General features: G+C 41.1%; 1 protein-coding gene across 9 annotated transcripts in view; it reads right to left on the reverse strand.

Moving 5' to 3' along the window:
- The window catches only part of SPAG17 (sperm associated antigen 17), a 117,030-nt gene extending 109,058 nt beyond the window's left edge, over positions 1 to 7,972 (reverse strand). For 5 of the 9 annotated variants that reach the window (XR_014586583.1, XR_014586584.1, XR_014586585.1 and 2 more), the window contains exon 1: positions 7,356 to 7,971. Coding sequence is in view for 4 of the 9 variants with exons in the window: in XM_083843489.1 (XP_083699615.1) it covers positions 7,356 to 7,454 (99 nt within the window). In the remaining 5 variants the exon portion in view is untranslated. Of the gene's footprint in view, positions 1 to 7,355 lie in introns of all 9 variants that reach the window. The other 4 variants (XM_083843487.1, XM_083843486.1, XR_014586586.1 and 1 more) reach the window with 3 other exon arrangements.
- Positions 7,973 to 22,543: the final 14,571 nt, after the last annotated feature.

A 22,543-nucleotide genomic window follows, 5' to 3' on the forward strand; every position in this document is an offset into this window, starting at 1 on the left:
TAATTTCTAATTGTAGCATTGTTTGTACTATGTTTTATGAGGTTATATTTACTCATGCTATCATTCTTACATGCTTTCAGTAAGTGTTCTGAAACAAGAAAAAATTTGTATCAATGGCAAGTTATATTTCATGACAATATCAACAAATAAAAAACACTGGCAGCTTGCAAACATCTGCAGGAAAATACACGTGCATTTTTAAGAAGAAAAATTTCTTTTCAGCATAAAAGAAATGCACAGCAAGAGAAGATTGTAACAAGTTACTTCTGGATATACATCCACAAAAGCTTTAAAATGATGTAATTTAAGCGACTGGTTACTCTTCTTTTCCACTTCTTTAACCTACTGGAATCCCTTTGAAAGTGGCAATCTTCAGCACATCCACATCTTCTCTCTCCAGTTTTCTCTATCAGCATCAGTGACACCTGAACCAGAAGCACTTCTAAGGGTTGCACTTTCCACTCTTCAGAATGCACCATATTCTTTTTTTTTTTTACTATGAAATTCAATGTGTGCATATGTAAACTGCAAGGATATCAATAAAACTTAACAAAGGTCAACATGGAAAGAGCTTCAGTAAGACCCAGGTGGTCCCAGGGCATTGTCACACTAACCAGGACCAGCCTAAGCAGACCCACATGCCAATCAGTGCACATCATGGCAGGGAAAGATTTTAAAGACAAATTTAAGAAAGGTTGGTAACTTTAGGATTTTGATGGGAACAATTTCATATGCATATATCATGTAAAATGTATATGCGCATGCTTGCAGAAAAGAGGAAAAAAGCTTGAGTTTATGGTAAAGTGCGGGAAAGGACCCTTGAAAAAAAAGTTAGATGGAAGTGGTGAGAGGAGAAATTTATCTTTTTCCAGTTTTAAAACATCCTTCCTCATTTGTTCCTTTTCATATCTGGAAAAAAAAAAATCCTACCCTAAATGTTTGCAATTTGACAAACTGATGACTTGAGATGGGAGAAAGTGACAGTTGACATGACATAAGTTTCAAACTAGTAAATGCTTGCAATGTTTTATCATACTCTTCAGGTAACAAAACATGTCACTTAAACATGGCATAACATGATTATACAAAAGTGCCCCTCTTTTTAATCACAGTATATTCAGAGAAACAAAAAAGTGGGAAAGACCACCTGCCTCCTCCATGTTCTATAATAGCACAAGATACACCTTCAGGATTTAATGTTGCAAAATGCAGGAGAGTGCAAGCACACCATTGACATGTTAAGACCACGCAAACACTATGGAAGCCAGAAGAGTGTCTGGCTGCTCTGAGGCAGAGGACACTGCTCACAGGAGAAACGGCAGCAGCAGCATTGGTGGCAATGCTCTGACAACAGCCCACATGGGGACTGTACCAGGTAAACTGAATTTCTTTTTTCCCTTTTCTACAAAGTTGGGGAATAAGGATAGCTCACCCTGCCTAAAGTTGCCAAGATAGCTGCTGGTGCAGAGTATTCTGAAAGAGCTTGGTATTCCAACATCTCCATCAAAACACGTGTACAGGAGCTACAGTTAATCTGAATTCAAGTTAAAGTTGTCATCGTATAGCTGCCAAGAGTTTGACTCAAAATTTACTATTCTTTGAACAAGGCATTTGGATGTCCATACTTGTGTGCAAATGTATTATTTTTTAGGCTTTCGGAATTGCAAAATGTCGAGATCAAAAGGCCCCCATGTGGTGGCATCCTGGTGTTCCCATAGCTCATGAGAAAAGCTAGAGCTTTCAGAACATCCACATACTAGGTGAATTAATGGAGCAACAGGTACACCAGAATGTCCTCTTCAGTGTGAACCACCAAAAGAGAAGCATGGGGCCCAGTAAGTGTCACAGACACACAGTGACAGCACAGAAAGTGCGCCATACTCAGGAACGTTAGGCTTTAGCCCAGATTCGTGGTGAGGCATGGTACAGCAGCAACAGAGCCTGTTCCTACAACTTCCTCCAGTTCTTTGGATATGTGAAGAAATCTCCGTCAGAGTCCTAAAACCTCTACCTTATGACTTCTTTAGTTCCTCCTTAGAACATGCTGGTGTCTTTGCGCCCACAAATTACACCTGCTTAGGACTGGTTAACAACCTGCAACAACGATGTCTGTGAAACCTGTCTTCCTCAGAGACCTGTCTCTTCTTGACCTTTCCACCCCCTGCTCACGATGGTTGCTAGCTCATTTCTCCTTCCATTTCCACTCCCTGCTCCTTGTCAGAGTGCCATAACTTCTCCGAATCCTTCACACATCCTTTACTTGCACCCCTAGCATCATCTTTTCCTCAGTTCCTTGTCCAGCTAAGTCCCTAAGTTTCATTATCTGACCCCATTTCCACCTTTCTCAACCATTACATTTCTTGTTAAATTCCTAGCTCCTGTAATATTTCCCCATGAACTTTCAGAATTATGTTTGAGTAATGAGACTTTCTCTTTTGCAACACTTCTACATTCCCAGGGAAGGCACCAGAAGCAACGGAGTGAATTTTCCAGGTTTCCACTGTATTGGCCACCTTCACAGCACCCTGTAACACCGAAGCAAAACATCAGGGTAAGTCCTGCTTGTGAAAAATTGATTTTTCAAAACACTTAGGATTTATCCAACTAACATTCTCGGGATCAGCAAAAGATATGCCCTTGACACCAGCGTGGCACCTCTTTTTCCTTCTGCTAATTCTCTGCTTCAAATAAACAACCTGCTAGAGCTTCTCCACACAACAGCTATGAGAGTACTTACAGCATTGGCCAAACGCTGGCTAATACATTAAAATAAAATACAGGAATCAATATCTAAAAGATAACTGGTAGTGAAAATCCACCTAACAATTCTAAAGAAGTATATGCAACATGATACAAAGTCTTTTGTGTAAAAATTTAAACAGTATTAAGCAATGTTATCCTATCCCTCTAAGAATCAAATATATATGCCTTTTATGCAAAAGGTACAATACCTGGAAATTGGAGCTAGATAAATGCCAGAAATAGCTACACACGCTTTGGCGGGGAATAATGATCTAGAATTCCCAGTCACTAACAGCATGTCATCCATTTCTACTCTGACTGTTTTTGAAGCTCATTTTTCAGAAAAGCTGAACATTCAGAGCAGTAACCGGAGTCAATGAGGATAGAGAACATGCAGCATTAGTATATAGTTTAAGGTGTTTAAGTGACAGCTTTTTTTTCTGACTTTAAAATCTATTATTTTTGCAACATCGTCCTTATGTTATCAATACTGTAACAGTATCCTTAATGTTCAAGGCACTGAAAGGATAGAGAAGAAACAGACCCTGCTTCTACAGCTCACCACCTAAAATCACAACATAAAAATGAGAAGGAAAAGTAGTAAAATGTATATGGTTACTTTAAAAACATTTTCTCCCTCAATATACAACTGTTCCTCTACTTAGTTTAATTCTTTCAAATGTTTTTGTAGAAGTGAGACCTAAGAAAGGATCTGATGGGGGATAGATTAGTGACCCTAAGGCTACCTTAAATGAGGTTCCCAGCTTAAAGAACAGGACAGAGGAAACCATGCAAGTAACTAGAGGAAAAGCATGTAAACAGTCTAGGGAGGCTGCCACTGGGAGAACAGCAGAAGCACTACCTGCTCTGAGTCTCAAGCCTCAACTGTGTTCCTCTGTAACCTGATTTTTTTTTCAACCTGTTAAAAATCAGTACACATAAGTATACATATCTTATTTGTCACGGTACTATTGGAATAATAAAGCTATGTCAAAAAATCTCTAACTTCCATCCATGCTGAAGAAGAAAGAAGATGTAGCTCACAGAATTTTCTTTCCTTTTTAAATCTGTCTTGTACTTTCTGCTTCATTTCCTAGACACAGAAGAGCAGCTGTTCTAGAGAAGACATTTTAACAAATCAGATACATTGACTACATTTGCAGTACTAGTTTCTAGATCTCTTTTGCTAGGAAAAGCATCACGCAGTCATCTCATTCCCATTTCCAGGAAATCTGAGTATCTGTCATTTTTCATTGTCACTTATTCTTCTGGTATTTTATTTTTTTTTCCAAGGGCCACAACTAGTAGGCTCATTTCTTTACACCTTATTTTCAAATATAAGTGTAATGGCTGAAGAGAAACATTTGAAAACTTAAACTCCAAACACTTCAGCATCAAAAGGCAAGAGTTCTTTAACCTCCCGATTTTTAAGTAAAGCCTTAGAAATAGTGAGATTTATTAAAGATTTATGAACACCTAGGAAAACATCCCCTCTAGCATTCTTTGCTTTCAACAATGAGGGAGCTTGTAAATCAGCAAGTCCAGCAGGCTTTACTGGAAAAGGTTGCTCATCAGCCATTTTGCAGCCCTCATGTAGTGACTGTGTAGAGCACCAGCATTAAGAAATCTCCAAGTCCACTTTCATTACCTCTTGACTGACACATGACCGTATTACTACTGGCTTCTGGTTTTGGGGGGCCTGAACTTTTGCTGTATTGCCCCTGCAGGTTACAGAGTATTACAATTCAATTGAATACCTAATTCCTCTCCAAAGAGGAAGCAGTATGAAGAGTAATCAAAGTGGAGTCATCCAATTCAGAACATTTTGAATGGTTTTATACAAGGTTTACTTTCAGTTCAATCTTCAGGCCCTAAAATGCACATAAAGTGACAGAAACAGCATATATGGGAAACCAGAGCAGAACGTGGCTTCCAATTGCCATGCTTAATTACAGTTGCTAATAAGGACATATAATAGATAACAATTACTCCAATTGTCAGGGCTGTATTTGCCCAGAATTTCACTTAGCAAGTATATTTAGTGGCTTAAAGCACACAAAGATTCAAACTAAGCATCTTAGTTTATATTTTGTAATTTAATTTTGCAGTGAACCCAATCAAAATACCTTTATAAATATCTGAAAACAAACACATCTTGCAGCTGTATGTTCTTCTGCACAGCACGTTAGACACAAAAGGTGCATATAGACTATAATGTGAGGCTCTCCAAAATCCATATTTCCTCTGTACATGTTTTTATGTTGTCTGTTTGCCAGTTTTCACAGTGTGTTTAAGTAAAAGCCATTATTTGGTTAGTAAATACCATTTAAATCATATTTTAGTTAGCATACCCTTCCATAAAATGTTAACACCACTGGTAAAATGACTCCTTTTCATAGATCAGACTAATAAAATATGGTAAGTCATAAACACACATTAAAATGGGAAATTTCATTGCTCAGCCTATCTGGTACAACATAAAACCAGTTCCAGTAAATTCCCTTTGACTCCACTAATAGGAAGAAATATTATCTAAACTGATAAAAGTAAAAGATTTTAAAATTCATTAAACATGATTTACCAGGAGAGAAATGTCTTTAATTGATAGGAGTTCCTGTCATCTCCCAAATAAATTCATATTCATATGGTATATCACACACAATGTAAGAAATAATTTTGTACAGTGCGGCTGGTGACACGTATAATTAAAGTAGCTCAACACTCGGTGTTACAGGCTGCTTTCAGTTTATATATTCAAGCTTAAATTATGTATGCTATATATTTACTGAGGAGGGCGGAGGAAGAAGATAATGTGGTTAGACTATTTGCAGAATGAGGTTTGATTTGAAAGATCATTTTTATCCTTTGATTAAAAACCCTATAAGAGTAAGAACTTAAGAAATTCAGTTTTCTCCGTGTTCAAGAGGAAGGAACTAAAATTTGGCAGCATAGACATACTGTTGCAAAGGTGTGCTTTTACACAGCATGTTTATTTATATTAAGTATTGCCACGTTTGGCCATACTTGATGAACCATGATGCCCGGAAGAGATCTGCAGGTATTTGACAGTTTTGCACCATGTATGCCCCTGCCCATGACTATCAGAGCTGAACATGAATTCTTCCTGCAGTAAGAATTTTTAGCAGTTGCCCAGCATCACAGAAGCCTGAGCTCAAACTGACCCCGAGGCTCTGCCTGCTAGCAGCAAGACAGAGAAAGTGGAATTACTTTAACTGGAACATAAAACAGATCGACAATACCAGAATTAAGGAGCCAAAGAACCTTAATTAAGCCCTGCTGGGTATAGGCATTATGATAAACTTTAATTAGGCGATCACAAACTTTTTTTCCTACAGTATTCTTGCCCCATTCAGTGAACATATTCAACATTTTCTTTCCATCTGCCTCAATGTGTGGTCTTGAATAATCCTAATTCTGGCATTTCCTATATTTCGAACATTTATTTCTTACCTTTTAAAATACTTCAATATAATGGTTTGCGTTTAACAAATGTAATACATTACATATAGAAGCAGCAGAGTAAACAAAGCACTTTGTTCAGTGAATTCACTGGACAATATCCACAGCCTTAATAAACACCACCATAAAAACAAAATATCACTAATTGGCACCTTGCTAGCAAGCCCAGGAAAAAGGCCAGGAACTGAGTAGGTGATGGAGATTGGACCTCCACTCACCCCCATGCTTCAGGGAGGTTCTCCTAGGGCAGGGAAGGGATTCACTAGCAAGAAAGGACTCGAGCGCTTTTGAACTCTACTGAAAAAGCACATTCTGGGGGAAAAACGGGAAATAACAGCCTTAGCTGAGCAGCACTCACTGCAAATTGTGATTTTGTTTGGCTAAACTTGTACGATATTGTGACTACCAAACAAAAAATAAATCCAAGGAAGTACTTTTGGACATCTGTGGCGTTTTTGGAAAGATGATTAGTCAAGTGAAAAACTGCCTCCTGCATACAGAAATCTTCATAATTACTAGAACTAGTGCGTTAAAAACAAACAAACCAAAAAACCCGCCACAACAGGAAAAAATACCCTTGGTTTTCGAGTAAGGCACAACAGGCACCCAACAAACAAGGGAGCCATGGAAGTCATTTGTCTCACTTACAGAAGTGGTGCTAGGTAAACACATGCTAGATAAATATTATTGTTTGCGAAACTGCTACGCTATTTTGAAATCAAATTCTTTCTCGTGAGTCAAGATTTATTAGAATTACATTGCTTACATAGAACCTGGAAACCCAAATATGCCTTCAGATCCTCACACGCTGTTAAAAAGAAAGGGGGGGGGGGGGGAAGCGCCTTTAAGCTGCACACACCGAGGCAGGAAAATTACAGCCTCGCATTTTCAACGCTGGAGTTAATGCTGTGTCAGCACCTCCATCAAACCCCGTTGTTCAGCAGTTTATAAAAAACTCGCTCCCAGCCGAAACTTGGCACCCACCCCGCCGAGGGGAGGGCGAGGGCGAGGGCGGCGGTTGCTGCTCCTTGGGGCACCGGTGTGGGGGGAGAGCCCCTCCATGACCCCCAGCCCGCCCCAGCGCCCCTCGCCCCGGCAGGGCTGCCCCGGGTCCCCCTCGGCGCCTCCTTCACCTCCTCCAGGGCGGCGGCCACCAGCGCGGCCTCCCAGCTCTTCGCCGCGGGCCCCGCAGAGGCGGCAGCGGCAGCGGCCTTCGGCCGCTTGGGGCCCATGGCGGTGCCGGCAGCGGGCGCAGGCCTCACGCGTCGCCCTGGCGACCGGCACCCGCCCGCCCCGCGCCCGGGCCGCGGCTCGGGCCCTCGGGGGTTCCCGGGTTGGAAGCGGGGCCGTGGCGGGTTGGGGACACGGGGCTGGCCCCGGCAGCGGTGCTGGAGCCTGCAGGTGTGGGCGGCGAGGCAGCCCCCGGCCCCACATCACACCCCGAGCGCTGCCAGATGTGCCTGCGCCGGGACCAGAAGGGGAGAGCGGGAGGCACAGTTGGGAGAAAGCAGGAGGGCTGCCAAGATAAAGAATTCATTACAGAGGAGTCATGTCGTGATCTCACACTGGAGACGAGTGAAATATTCTGTGTGATTTAACATTTGGTGAAAATACCCCAAACCACATGGTGCCCTTCCCCCACCCGGTTGTACCGACCAGCATTGCTCGGAGCCTCCAAATCTTTTAACTTCGCAGGAGTCTTTCAGCCACGCTGTGCAGTCCATTACTGCTTTAGTCTGAATTTTATTCTAGGATGATACTGACCTCATGTATGTGCTTTATAAAACACCTTTAATTACATGCTTTTAGTGGAGAAATAGGAATTCGAGTTTATAAGGAACATAAGATACAAGTCTTGTATCATCCTTAGTTTGCAGAAGTGTATCTTGCCCGGGTTTGTAGACAATGATGTAGTTTATAATATGGGAAAGCTGCACAGTAGATTTGCCAACATCCATAAACATTTTCCCCACCCCATTTCTTGGCTGATGTCCATTTTTCTCTTTTTGAAGTTTTCTTTTGTTGTCCAGGAAAAAAAAAAAATCAGACTGCAATTGTTCACAGAAACAGGGATTGTGACATTTCCACCATACCCTTGTTCTTCATTAAGGTCTTGGATATGCAGACTGTGCCTGCTGAGGTGTATTGAGAGAGTATGGGGAAGGAGGATCAGGCTAGGAACAGCTGTTAATACAGCAGGACAGGACAGAGGTGTGGGGCAGAACACACAGATAACGTTGCCAAATGCCTTTACTATTAACTGTCCTGCCTTTTTATGGCTTGATTTTCAGGGTTGGATGTGAGATTCAGGATGACTGACTGGAGGGTTCTGCACCCAGCTCCTGATGGTACGGCTGGAAATACACACCACCATGATGTCAGTGAGAGATGAGGACTGCTTAGAAGCACTGTCTGCTGTGCCCACACCTGGATCTGTAAGCTCAGGGTTGTTGGAAGGCTAAAAGACAGAAAAGTCATAAACAGCTCGGAGAACATGAACAATAGCTGTGAGAATCATGAATTGGCCTGGTTTTATCTATTGTGTGTTTGCTTGTATGAATAAGGATTAGTTAAAGGAAATTGTTTTGTTTTGCTGCTTATCGTCTTACTAAACACATCTAGCTAACTTGCTGTTTATTGTTGTTGGATGCTGTAGCAAATAGCGAGTCAAGCTGAAGCAGGACAGCTGATCACTGGGAGCTTACGAGGTCATTTAAAATGACCTCCACCACTCTCCCGAACAAAGGAGAGAAGGAAATCATATTTATTCCTTGTTACAAAGGGCCCTAGTGTATTGTTCTAAAATAGGTTCTCCACTAATGAAGTCAGCTAAAGATGTCTCCTGTTTGGCTGCTTGTCCCTGTCCATTAAATTGTGCTGCCAAAGATGCTTGTAGGCCAAGCTATAAACCAGATCATTGAAACCCTCTTGGTTAAATCCTCCAACAGACAAAAACAACAAATCAAAAATATTGGGAAACTATGGCTTTTGTTCCCTCCAAGTCATGCAGACTGCAAAACGCCCAGTTGTCGCCGAGCCATCTGAAAACCTTCAGCTTCCTTCTGATAACAGAGATGAAGTTACTGAAATCTTAAATCTTGTATTAGCAAAACTGAATGTAATTCAACTATACTTATAAACCAAGAATGAAAGTAATACGCAAAATAAGGATCCAGAGTGACTATACGTGGTTTGGTATACTTGCTAAAAAGGAATGCACAGATGTAAAACTGCCATTTCTACATAAAGAAATTGGTTCTGCCATTAGTGCAAGAGTTAATGGGCAAGTCTGTAATGACTTTTTGTATGACAGGAATATTTATGATGAAATTTTCAGTGGCAACCTTAACATTTTCAAGTCATCTTTTCATTTTCTGTCTTACTAAAAAAACAAATATAAATACATGAACAAATGACAGTGGAGTAACCAAAGCTGTGACTTTACAATAAACATGCAATTCTAAATAATGCTGTGTGTAAATACAAGGCAACTTGCATTTTCCTGGGAGAGGAGTTAACTACTTCCTATATTCTCAATTTGCACAATAGGGTAAGAAAATGTGCAGGTTAATACTGCAGTGTACCTAGACACATACCTAGTGATACCTAGTAACATTCCTGTGCCCACATATTTAATAATAATATAGAAGAGATCTTTCCTTCTAATAATATAGAAGGGAAGTAGGTATAGTACTTACATCCTTCAGGAGGAAGAAACACTATTGCCTTTTACTGTAGTGTGATTTAAAGAACATTTGCTCTAACTTGCCCTCCAGTAAAGGGTGAAGAGTGAAAAGATACTACTAGTTGTAAAAATCATGTCTTCTCTACTTGATATTTCCTGAAAGACTACAATTGACTGAAGAACTAGTAGAGGTTTTGGATCTTAAATACTTAAAGCCTGATCAACTGAGAGGGGAATTAATTTTAAACATGCATCTTTCTTTTTTTTTTTTTTGTTTACATGTATGTATGTTTTTAAGTGCTTATTTTAAATGCTTGACCAATATTTTGCAAAAATGATCTTTTCAGTAAGAACCATCAACTTCTTTCCTTCAGCTGACAAGTCAGCAAAGAATGTTCTTTGCTCAAGTTGTTAAGAACACACTTAATTACTTTATATTGCTTTACTTCGATTTAAATGTTTCTTAAACAGCAAGGCTTCCTGAATTACGGCTTCAGAAAACTGTTTCCGTTTTGGAAAACTTTCCAGAAGGCGGTATAGAACAGCTAACATGGCCTTCAGCACTGCTAAGGAAAACAGTCCTTCATATTCCTTACATTTCTAAAAGAAGAAAGGTATTATTATTTTTTTTTTTTGAGAACACTTCGTGTTTGTTTTTTTTTTTTTTTCCCCTCAGAAATGAAGAGGGGGAAGAACATAAAACTCATTTCGCTTTCCTTTTCAGTTTCATAGGGCTGTAGCACCCAGGCTGGGAACAGTTTTTCTTGAAGTTTGCAACCCCCCAGGACACAACCGTCTCACAAATTACACAGATTTGGCAGCTATGGCATGTGTTTCCCCAGCCTCCCTGAAATTTCACGTATCAAGTTGGATGTAGGAGGTCTTTGCCTACAGTTGCTGCTCTGGCCACCAAATGCTTCCTTGCAATTTGTTTCTCAGTCTCTAAATTTGTTTATACAATTTGCATAAAGCTTCCCACATGGACTACATTGGCCTTGTGGATGCAGACCAAGTAATATGTTTCGGCGTCAGGACCTATAAAGCTTATTTCTACATCAGTGAATTATCAGTGCAGTTTAGTTAACAATGTGCCCTGAAAGGGACAAAAGTTGAGCATAAATATATTAGCACAGTCCCCTTCTGAGTGTGGCATAGCAGGCTTATGATATTTCTGGCAACAAAAGTCACTCATTTCTTAATGGATGAGTTCTAACCATAATGAAACAATAAAATAAACCCTGTAAAATAAACAATAAACAATAAAACCTTCCTCAGACTGTAACAGGCCTTCGTAATACAACCACGTAGGAGGTGCTAGATGATGCTGAACTGTAAGATCATGCAGAAGTGGTTAGAGAGAAAGGAGGCACTTAAATGTAGAGACAGTACAATTCAGCCCGGAGTCGAATCTATTGGCCAAGTGGCAAGGTCTCCCCTCTGAATTGAAGCCACTGCATGTGCTTATCAAGACATAACCTGTAAATATGCTGCTTAAGCCTGTCCATCTAATAATGTGGCCAAAATCAAAGGAAGCTGTTTATGTTCTCCTCTCCCCCAGGCTCTAGCATTTGGTGTTGGTGGCCAGCCATTGTTTTTTCTTCACTCATATTTTCCGTCAAGCTGAGTTACAAATGTATGTAGCCTCTGTTGTTTATCAATAATATAACATGCAGAACAAATCAAACTTCCTTTATATATGCAAATAAGCTTACATTTAAGAGCTTCCACCAACTTTGTTTTACTGAAAAGAAAAAACAAAAAAAAACACCACCAACAAACCAAACCTTACAAGGCCCTGCATTTAATTTCAGAAAAGATGCTTTCATAGCCTAGTCTCTCCCACGTGTATGCATGTGCAAGGAGAATGCTTTTTCCTCTCTGTAGCCAATGATATAGGGATTCCTGGCAAAGCTCAAAATGAAATCCATTATCATCTGTCTGTAAAATGACTTCCAAATTCCAGCTGGATGCTGTGCAACAGTCTCTTTAAAGAAAGACTCTCCCTGCATTTGGTATTGTAGTTCTACTGTCTCTCAGTAACTGGATTTTGGAATCAATTCAGTGTTGCCAGTCAGCAAAAAAAGTCCAATTTCTGATATCTCAGGCCTTATTCTTGCATCTTCCAAAACAAATCATGAGGTTTTTATTTTTCTCCTTGAAGAAGTAAATTCAAAGAAAACATTTGCCCACTCTTGGAGAAAGCCAAAGTCCCCGTGCCCTCTACAACCCCATCTTTCTGCACTTTCAAATCCTTTATCATTGCATACTTTCTTCTGGCATAAAAGCAGTATTTTCCCTAAGGTTAGAGAGTCGTCCATTCTGATCTGCTTCTGTAGCACTCCTACCACTGTCAAGAAAGGGAATCTTACACAGTAGTGCTGAGCACAAACCGCTAACCTTTCTCAACAGCCAAACAAAGCAAAGTCTAAATAAATGGAATTTGAAACATTATAGTCTTACTGGTGCAAAAATAAAACTGTTTCTAATCCACTGAAAACAAACATTAACACCATGGAGGGTAAACAGACCTAAGATCCATGCCAGAGCTTGCACTGAAAGTATTGATAATAAGTGGTGGAAAGACATGGTGGGTTTGTTTGTTTATTTTTTAAAGGAGAAGACATTAGTTCTAACAATCTATGCAGTCTGAACTGGAATTGCAGTAATTAAATAGCTAGGATCATAATTCTTTGACTTTGATGTCCTAATTCTGTGAATTCATATTTGGATGATTTTTAACTGTGAATTTTCTGAGGGTAATGTCCAACTGTAGAATAATTAAATTACATCAGTGTGATTTATTCTGAAACTGTTCCTTCAATTTTAATTCCCCCTCCTTTCTTTCCAACCCTTTTCCCTGAGCACATGCATGCCTAAGTGGATCTAGTTCAATGATTAGCTTTTGGAAAGAAATACACAAAATAATATCTATTTCCTGCCCTATTTTGGCACCTTTCTCTCTCTGTCACACTTGTGCCTAAAATCTGCTTTATAGAACAGTAATGATTAAACTTGCCAGTCCTATGACTGTATTCCAAAATACTATCGTGTCTTAATTTATCATCCACTAAATCCTTTACTCTTCCTTAAACCTGAAGCATACCTATATTCTCCTTACCTCAGACCACAACTGCGTCCTGTGCTTCTCTTTTTCCCTCCTGCACCATTTCTGCTTCACAAGTTTTCCTCCTTCTGCATCTCCAAAAATCAAGCAGTACCCTGATCCCCTGAAATTTCCCCCCACTTCCAGCCCAGACCTCTGCCTGCGTCAGCAGACTGTGGCACCACCAAGACTCAAAGCCAGCACCTGCCAGCAAAGGCAGGAACATCACTTTGATGTTCAAAGCACCATCACCTCTCTCCTGCCAATCCTTGGTTCTAGATGTGGCTGGTCTGTGTGATCTGTTACCCATCTGCCAAGCACCGTAGTGCAAGAGATCTTGGCACAGTGTTCCAACAAAAGTATTTATGTAGATGTGGTTGTCTCCCTCATCACCTGCCCTGGAATGCCTCCTCCCTAGCACATTCTTAAGTGACTGATCACCACCATCTCCTGGGTGATATGAAATAAAAGAATATGAAAGACATGGGCCTGTTAGAGGGGTTTCAGAGGAGGGCCACGAGGACAATCAGAGGTTTGGAGCACCTCTCCTACAAAGACAGAATGAGAGAGCCGGGGATGTTCAGCTCCAGGGAGACCCTCTAGTGGCCTTCCAGTGCCTGAAGGTGGCCAGCAGGAAAGCTGGGGAGGGACTCTTCATCACAGAGTGTAGTGATAGGACAAGGGATAATGGTTTTAAAGCAAAAGAGGGTAGATTTAGATTAGACATTAGGAAGAAATCATTTATTATTGGGGTGGTAGAATGGGTTGCCTAGAGAGCTGTGGATGCCTAATGCCTGGAAGTGTTCAAGGCTAGATCGGATGGGGCTTTGGGCAACCTGGCCTAGTGAAAGATGTCCCTGCCCAAGGCAGGGGTGTTGGAACTATCTTTAAGGTCACTTCCAGACCACTGGTTCTGTGATTCTGTTTGAAATAAAAGACTATTGGAAGGCTAGATGTTGCTGTACATAGTGAGTTGGCAATCTAGAATTTGGCCAGCCATCCTGTAGGAAATCAAATAATATGGGCATCCTGAGGGCATCAGAATCTAGCTCTGAACCTATGTAGTGTCCCTTACAAGTGCTGTAGCCCTAGGTATTACTCAGAAAAACTCAGTGAAAAACAGGTGTCAGAGATGACCAGGCTAAAAGCAGTATCTGCATGCCAGAGCCTCACCTTACATCCCTCCAGCTGAGTTAAGTGAAAGATGAAAATTACTATGAAAGGTGGTTTACCTTTGTGGAATTACCTGTAATAGAATATTATTCTTCACCTTCACTGGATTAATGCAGTGCAATTTTGCAAAGTAACCCCCAAAAGACAATTTCCTGCTCTCCTCCAAGTCTTCTTATTTATCCTATGTGGAAGATTTTAGTGAGTCTCAACAGTAGAGTAAGTAGAAAGAATTTGTTCTTTATTTCTGTAAATGACTGCAAAAACAACATTCTGTCAGAATTTCTATATTTCTTTTAGCTATTTGAAGGAGAGCAGATTTAGTTAAATATTCTCAGAAAACTAATTCTTTATTCAAAGAGTAAATTATGTAATTTTAAGGAAGCTAAGTAACAAAATATTGTTTAAACAATAAAATAGTTTAACTTCCCTGAAAGCCTCTCAGATACCTTTTAATGACTGATTTAATGTAAAAACTCCACTCACTACTGACAGGTATTTTCTAATAAATAACAGTTTCAAAGAACAAACAGTAACACCTTATCATTAACATAATGCAGCTTCTGCCATGACCACCTACATATATGGGTTCAGTAAGCTTTAAACAAATAGAACACAGCAGGACTTTACAGAGATCAAGTCAAAAAGGATTTCTAATTAGCACTTTTCTTAGTTAACAAATAGCATAAGCATTAATTCCCATCAGCCAAATTCATTAATTCACACTAACATCAGTCAGAATGTAAAATGAGGCCTTTTCCCATCTTTCTTGATCTCATGACGTCAGGCAAAGCAAAACATTTACTGTGCCAGGGATGCAAGATGCTAAGCGCCGTCAGTTGAGCAGGTACAATATTTAGATAAAACCTGGCCATATTCCCAACGTAATGACCCACCTGAGCCAGTGTTCATGAGATCTGTGGTGTTTATTTTGTATCTAGTGATTTCTGAGAGAGGGACTAGTCAGCATTTGAGAATAATATGGAGAGATTTGACATAACCAGCTGAGCTCAGCAGTTTGGCCCAATGTGCCGGCTGTGGTGTCTAAACTCTAAATCTGTCTAGCGCTGATGTATTCAGAGTACATGCAAATCTACGCAAACATCCGAAAGTCATTTCGACTGCCTGTCATCAGTAACTACAAAGTAAGACTGTGAGTAAAATGAAACAAAGCAGAATTTCTTAGCTTTCTTTAAAATGTATGTTAAATGCCAACAGAAAGTTTTTTTGGTGAATGTATCTTCTTCCATTTGCCTTGAATTATCTTTGCTTTTCTTCATCATCCCACAAAATCCTACAAAAACTAAGCAATAGCATCTTAAAGAAAGCCGTGATGAATTAGTTACTTTTAACTGCAAACTCCTGTCAGTAAACCTTGAGTGCCATTACTACCAGCATGCATCAATGAAGTACAACTTGTCTGGTTTCCTCTTATACAAAAGTCTAACATTCGCAAGATTTATATGAATATATATATATATAGATATGATTTTGCAACCCAACTATTGCTTTCTAGGACAGAAAATTAATGAAATGATATTGAAAGTCTGTCTTCTGGTCTAATGATGTTTAGACTGCATTAGAAAAAGACAGAGCTATACCACCAAGAAGTGCGAGAATTTGTGTGTAATAAAAGGCTACACTGAAAATGAACCACTTCTAGAGCTGTTTTCATTATATTTTTCAGAGGTGATAGAATTTGATTTCAGCAATCATAATTTAGCTTTTGCACAAAAGCTTCAACCAACACTTGAAGTTGGTTTTTAGAGCTTGGTTCATGGGATTCAAAGCTGGTGCAAATATATCACTGTTATTTGGGGGCATTAAGCTAGCTGTGGGAACAGCTGATCAGTTTAGAAGCTATGAAAATATTGACTACTAAAGCTCAACACTTACCTCATTCAGACCTTGCCATCAGAGTTTGAGTAATTCTAGATGTTTTGAGTAGCAGGCTGAGGCCCAGATCTGAGGCAGTTTGCTCCCCAGGTACCTTTGAAGATCTAAGTTGATGCACATAGCTCACACACCTTCTGCCACACATCCTGGATCACTGGAGGTATAATCACATCCAATCAGAGGTCTGTCTAACGGGGCAAAACAGGGCAGACTGAACTGTCTTACCCTTCTCTTCTGTCCAGAATGAGGGCATTAGCATTACATAGCAGATATGATTGGCAGCACTTCTCATCCAATCGTTCTAATGGATTTCAATGAAGCATTAGGAAGTTCATCCACCACACATAAGAGGGTGCTGTTTAAATCAGAGACTTGGAGATCTTTACTGCTAAGCACTGTAGAAAGTGCTATCGTTTTTACTTTTCAGAAAGATGGGAAAATGATAGAAAGCTTTATCCTGCCATAAACCAAATTCTTGCCTAAATCTTCATAAGAAAGGACTATTGATGATGCCACTTGGCTTTGGGAGGCACTCCTCAAGGCTGCATTTATGCCATCATTGATTATTTCATCAACTAGCCAGGAACAGTGTGGTTTTCTGAAAGAATGAGTACATTCCTATTCCTGATTTTATCTATGGACGGGATTTGAAGGCATGAAGAAAACAAAGGAGGGATGGAGCTCTAAATGAGAAGCCTGAGGCACACTGTATCACTGCTGCTACACACAGACAACAGCCCGTGCAGCTGAAAGTGTGTGAAGGGCGAGAAGGCCAAGTACTGAAAGGCAGGCACTTGAGGCTGTGAGGAAACAATTCTAGTTCTACCCATGCAAATATGCTGATGGTGGGGCATGGTACTAGTGGAGCATGGCAATATTACTGTTAGGGGCTGCCCTATGTTTTTAATGTCTTATTAAACTGAGGTACCTTGACCTGCCTTAACCCATTTGTTTGCCCATCCTCCAGTGTTGGGCTCTAGATGTCCACTTATGTATTTGGAATTTAAAGAATTGGCAAAGGAAGGAAACATTATGCACTGACTTTCATCTATTTGTTTTCCTCAGGTCAGTGGGGAAATACGATGTTTTAATTGGGTTTTGAAAGGCTGCTGACCTAGAAGAAAGCCCTGGAAATCATTTGCATTAGACTTTTTAAAAGAACAGCTAATTAGTCTGATAAAGATCAAGTTGGGACAGTCTTGCCCAGCTGCTTGATGGGATATTTATGAGGATTTGATGATATGTAAAAGCCTTTTTTTTTTTTCCTAGAAAGCCTAGGACACTTCTGTACAATAGTATGTATAAAACATATTTTGAAGAAAGAGAGATATAATAAGATGACACAAAGCTTGTTTTAGCATTAAATATGCATATTTTCAGTATGGTTTTGATTTATTTATTTATTTATTTGTAAAGCTGGAGCTACAAAACTCAGGCTAATTTCTTTATGGCAGTTTTCTTCACACCATGAAGTCGAAAGACTGTTCTCCTTTATGTCAGTAGATACTCGTTACTTTCCATCTACAAGAAGAAAAGTGCAAGCATAGAGATGCAAATATCAACATGGAACACCATGCTTTACCCAGGTAGAATAGTTTAGATAACTTAGCTCCTTCATGAAACAGAATTATATGTATCGTAGCGTTATCCCCTGTGATATCCCTCCAACTACCCTTGGCTACCCACCCCGACCAGAGACAGAAGGATGAGAGTGTAAGTGTTGAATCATGACACTGTTTTGTTCTCAGTGATCATTTGGTTATTTAAAAATCAAACTTATGACTTAGAGTTCTGAAAAGCAATCATAATTATTGTAATATTCTGTCAAATCTGGTGAAAGTAAGACTTGTTACCTTGAGATGGGGTTTGTGGTAATGTTAGCTACCTTGGTTACTGGCTAGGTGGCAGTAGAGTTTATTTATGTATTAATACACAGTGTGCTATTTTCTATACCAGTTTGAAATTCAGCTCACTGTACTGGTGAGAGAGTTCCTGTTGTCACACATCCTGCTCATATATTACAGCTGCTGTCCATTCTCCTATATCCAGTTAAAAGTAATTTTCATAACCACAGCTCACTCTTGTCTGTTTGCTTCTTTTGTTTTCATAGGATATGAAACCAAATCCCAGTAGTTTGGGCCTTTCAAGAATAAAATTGTAATAAGCATTACGGAAATCAAACAGATGCCTACTTCTCCTGGACAAAGCTTGTTTTCTCTCATTTTCCTAGGAGGCTCACAGATCATATATTTCTAGTGCCTACTTTTCTTGCTTTCTAGAATAGCAGATTTGGGCAGGATTTGGGCTTCAGCTTGCTGTCATAGTTATATGGGCTCATGGTATGATAATTAATCCTCTTCATGGTGACACTGGTGAGCAGGAAATAATCCTGGGAGCAAAAGCAGCTGTGCCAGCACCAGGGCTCTTATGTCCACTCGGGGAATATTGTTCAAGGTGGTGGTTTAACTTTCCCAGAAGGTCTACTCAGGGTCATTCAAGATGGTGGTTTAACTTACCTGTCAGGCTTCCTGTCCTTTCTAGATAGTCACACTGGCAAATCAGCTGTAACTGGAAGGAGATGTACAGCTTGGAATCAGAGTGTGTAGGAGAAGCTCATCTGTGTGATTCCCAATAATGTCAAGAAAACTGGTGGTCTGGAGGCCACGTGAAGTGGCAGACATCATGGCAGAACACCTGCAGACCAAGGTTGTGCAACCGCTGCAATGTAGCACCAGCCTGGACCCTGATGGACATTAACAGAATAGAGGTAACTGTCTTGGGTTTACATGGTGTGGGCTTGGTAGCAGGTGGGTTGCAGGGGTGGCCTCTGTGAGAAGAGTCCAGGAGCTGCCTCATGTCAGATCGGAGCAAGCTCCAGCCAACTCCAAAAGAGACCCGGTGCTGGTCAGGGCCAAGTCAATAAGCAATATTGTTTGCACCTCTGTGAGAGCATATTTAAGAAAAGGAAAAAAACTGCAGTGCAACAGCAACTGGGAGAGAGAGGAGTGACAAACAGCCCTGCAGCCACCAAGGTCAGTGAAGAAGGAGAGGGAGGAGGTGCTTCAGGCACCAGAGCAGCAGTTCCCTGCGGCCTGTGGAGAGGCCCCTGGTGGAGCAGGCTGTCCCCCTGCAGCCCATGGGTCCCACATGGAGCAGATCTCCACGCTGCAGCCCGTGGAGGAGCCCCCGGTGGAGCAGGTGGATGTGGCCTGGAGGAGGCTGCGGCCCATGGAGAGCCCCTGCAGGGGCAGGCCCCGGGCCAGAGCTGCAGCCCGTGGAGAGGAGCCCACGCAGGAGCAGGGGGCCTGGGGGGAGCTGCTGTCCGTGGGGGACCCGTGCTGGAGCAGTTTGCTCCTGATGGATGGACCCCATGGTACGGAGCCATGTGGGAGCAGTTCTTGAAGAGCTGCTGCCTGTGGAAAGCCCCCGCAGGCTCAGTTTGGGAAGGATGGCATCCTGTGGGAGGGACCCCATGTTGGAGCAGAAGAAGAGAGTGACTGTGAAGGAGTGGCAGAAATGAAGTGTTAGGGACTGTCTGTAGCCTCCATTGCTCGTTCCGCTGCTCCACTCGGAGAGGAGAACATACAATAGGGTGGATGGGGGGGAAGGTGTTTTTAGTTTGCTTTTAGTTTCTCACTGTTTTAGTGCTGTAGTGATGGGCAATAAATTACATTAATCTCCCTATGCTGAGTCTGTTTTGCCTGTGATGATGACTGATGAGTGATCTCCTTGTCCTTATCTCAACCCTTGAGCCCTTTTCATTGTATTTTCTCCCCTTTTTCCTTTGAGGAGGGGGAGTGAGAGAATGGTTGTGGTGGATTTCAGTTGTGTAGCAGGGTAAAACCACAACAGTAACACAACCCAGCCTAGGCCAAGCATCTTCTGGAGAATCAGGAAATGTGCCGATCCTACCATCAAGCCAGAGATCACCAGAGTATTTTTGAGCCATACTGATTCTAGTTTTGGACCTCTAAACAGGAATTTGTGCATCTTGACAAGAACACACAACTCCCATCTCCTCCAGATGAGGAAACTGTGTTGCAGGCTGCAGCTGCCTTCAGCCCTGCTGCTCTTCCTGGCCACCTGTTGGTAGTCGCACTCTCACATGCAGCCTCAAACCCTGGGAGATTAGACCCATTCATATCTGAAATGACTGAGAAAAGAGTGGATGAAGGCAAAACTGTTAAAATTGCTCAGCCCCCTCCATGCTGCTCCACCATGGACCCCTGGCCCTGCTGAGCAGCTGCCCCCCCATCCCAAAACCCCTTGGAGCAGCTGCTGTCCATCTGGTTGCCCTGGCCTCCTTGTCAGCTGTTTGATGTCACACATCAATCTTCCATCTTTCCTGCAAATCTCTGATGATCGAGTTTCGCATTTCCAGGACTCTGGCTGTAAAGCCCCTTTCACTGGTATAATTAGTAATTAGAGGAAAAATGTTAGCAAACTCCTCTGGCATAAACAGACACTCAATCCCCATCTGTCAGGTCAGGAAATTCACATTATGGTGAAGGACCAATACAGATTTTTCTATCATCTGAGGTAAGTGACCGCACACGCTCTGCACTACTTAATTAAGTCGCCCACATGACAATGAGGTGGATCTATTTTTAAGTGACTGTTTCAATTATAAACTCTTTTCAGTGTTTTGGAAGTCATCGTGTCTTTACCACTAGAGACCCCCATTGACTTTAAAGAAATGAGTTCTCTCAATGGTGCTCTGCAGTCCTTGGTGAGGAGAAGCGGGGATCATTCATGACTTGTGTTCAAGTGCTTTGTTTTCCACAGAGCTATGTTGCAGAGATGACCCCATTCAATAAATGCTCAGGCATGATAGGTAAGGCAGATGGAGAATGGGACCATTTTAGCATAGCAGACAATGCATGGTAATATGCAGTGGGTGAAGGTGAAGACAGACTAGTTCAGCCTGGAAACAAGGCCCCACATATTTAGTGTGGAATGCAGCTAATGGCTGGAGACAATTAGCAAACGTTATGATGAACGGCCCTTCTCTGGAAAGCTTCCAGACAAGATTGGATGTTTTTTCCTCCTGTAACGAATGCTATAGTTTGAAGATAAGCTAATTTAGGAAAGTCCTATGCCTTGTGTTATGCTGGAGGCCAGCACAGATGTGCAGAATGGTTTCTTCTGGATTTGTCATCCACAGTGGGAGTGAAAAATGCCAGCCAGGCCCTACTTAAGCCATAACTGGGGCTCCATGCATTGTTTCCTACAGCACTTCCTCTGGCCTTGTGGAGCTCATTTTGAGAACTATTTTTTCCCCTTCTGCAAGGGAGAAAATTCATACATGACTGAGGATCAAGCCTTCCATAATTATCTGAGGAAAAGCTAGGGGCTGTATAGCTGGGGAAAAACTCAACAGCAGTTAAGCTCAGAAATCCTTTTCTGGGGTTTCTGTTTCATTTATAGGTTTTTGGTGCAACCAAAACAAAGATAAACAAGTTGAGTCCGTGGCTGTATTCCACTCCTAGAGTTAAACAGCCTTTGAATACAAAACCCCAGCAACCACAAACAAGGCAATTCTTATGTGACTGAAGTTTCATATTGTTCTGTAACCCCGTCCTGCCCAGTTTCTCCAGAAGGAAAGTGATCTCTTTCAAAACTTCAGAGGCAAATTACACATAGTGGCACACAGTTATTTCAGGGATGGGCAGAAAAGCTAGGCTTGCTTGAAACACACTCAGATAAGGAGCCATTACTAAATGGACGTTAAAAAATGTGATCTGATTCTTCAAACAGTATTTAGTATTTAAGTCCTCAGGTCAGTGTTCATCTCAGATCTTGAGAGGGACAGGGTGAACCACGGCTGCCGGAGCAGGGAAAGGAGAAGTTTCCAGAGAAAGAGAGAATCCCCAAAGGTTATATGAGATGTTTCTTGACATTTTCTTTGCAGGATGTGTGGCTGAAGAAGGGCTCAGACAATTTTTTTTTTAAATGTTGGATCCATTTCCAGACACACTGAATACTGTGTCTCAGGGTACTAAAAATCAGGCTGACATTGAGTTCACTGTTAGATACAAAATGGAAACTAATATAACATCACAGGAGAGATTGTAAGAAAAATAAAGTTAAATTCTTACAGTAGCATAACCTCATACTTTTGACATGATGCATACCTCACTATGCTGACCTTATTTTCAACAACTTGGAAGTCTTTGACCTTAACAGCTTAATAGTATTCTCTTAAAATATTTTTTTCAGAGTTTGTGTTCCTAGGCCTCAAAGAGGAAAGGTGAACTTGAAGAAAAATAAACCAGTTATGTAGGCTGACATCCTTAACTTAACAACTGATAACTTAAGATCACTTTCAGCAGCCCCTGTCACTTGAGCTAGCTGGAATAACTGGTAATGGCAGGAGTTTGTTATTTGGTAGATGGGTGAGCATTAGAAAGGGATGAAGTCATTCTATTCATACTATCACATACTATTGGCTTTTGGAGAGACTCCAT

The sequence above is a fragment of the Anser anser genome, assembly GCF_964211835.1.
Source record: "Anser anser genome assembly, chromosome: 1".
Classification (NCBI taxonomy): Eukaryota; Metazoa; Chordata; class Aves; order Anseriformes; family Anatidae; genus Anser; species Anser anser.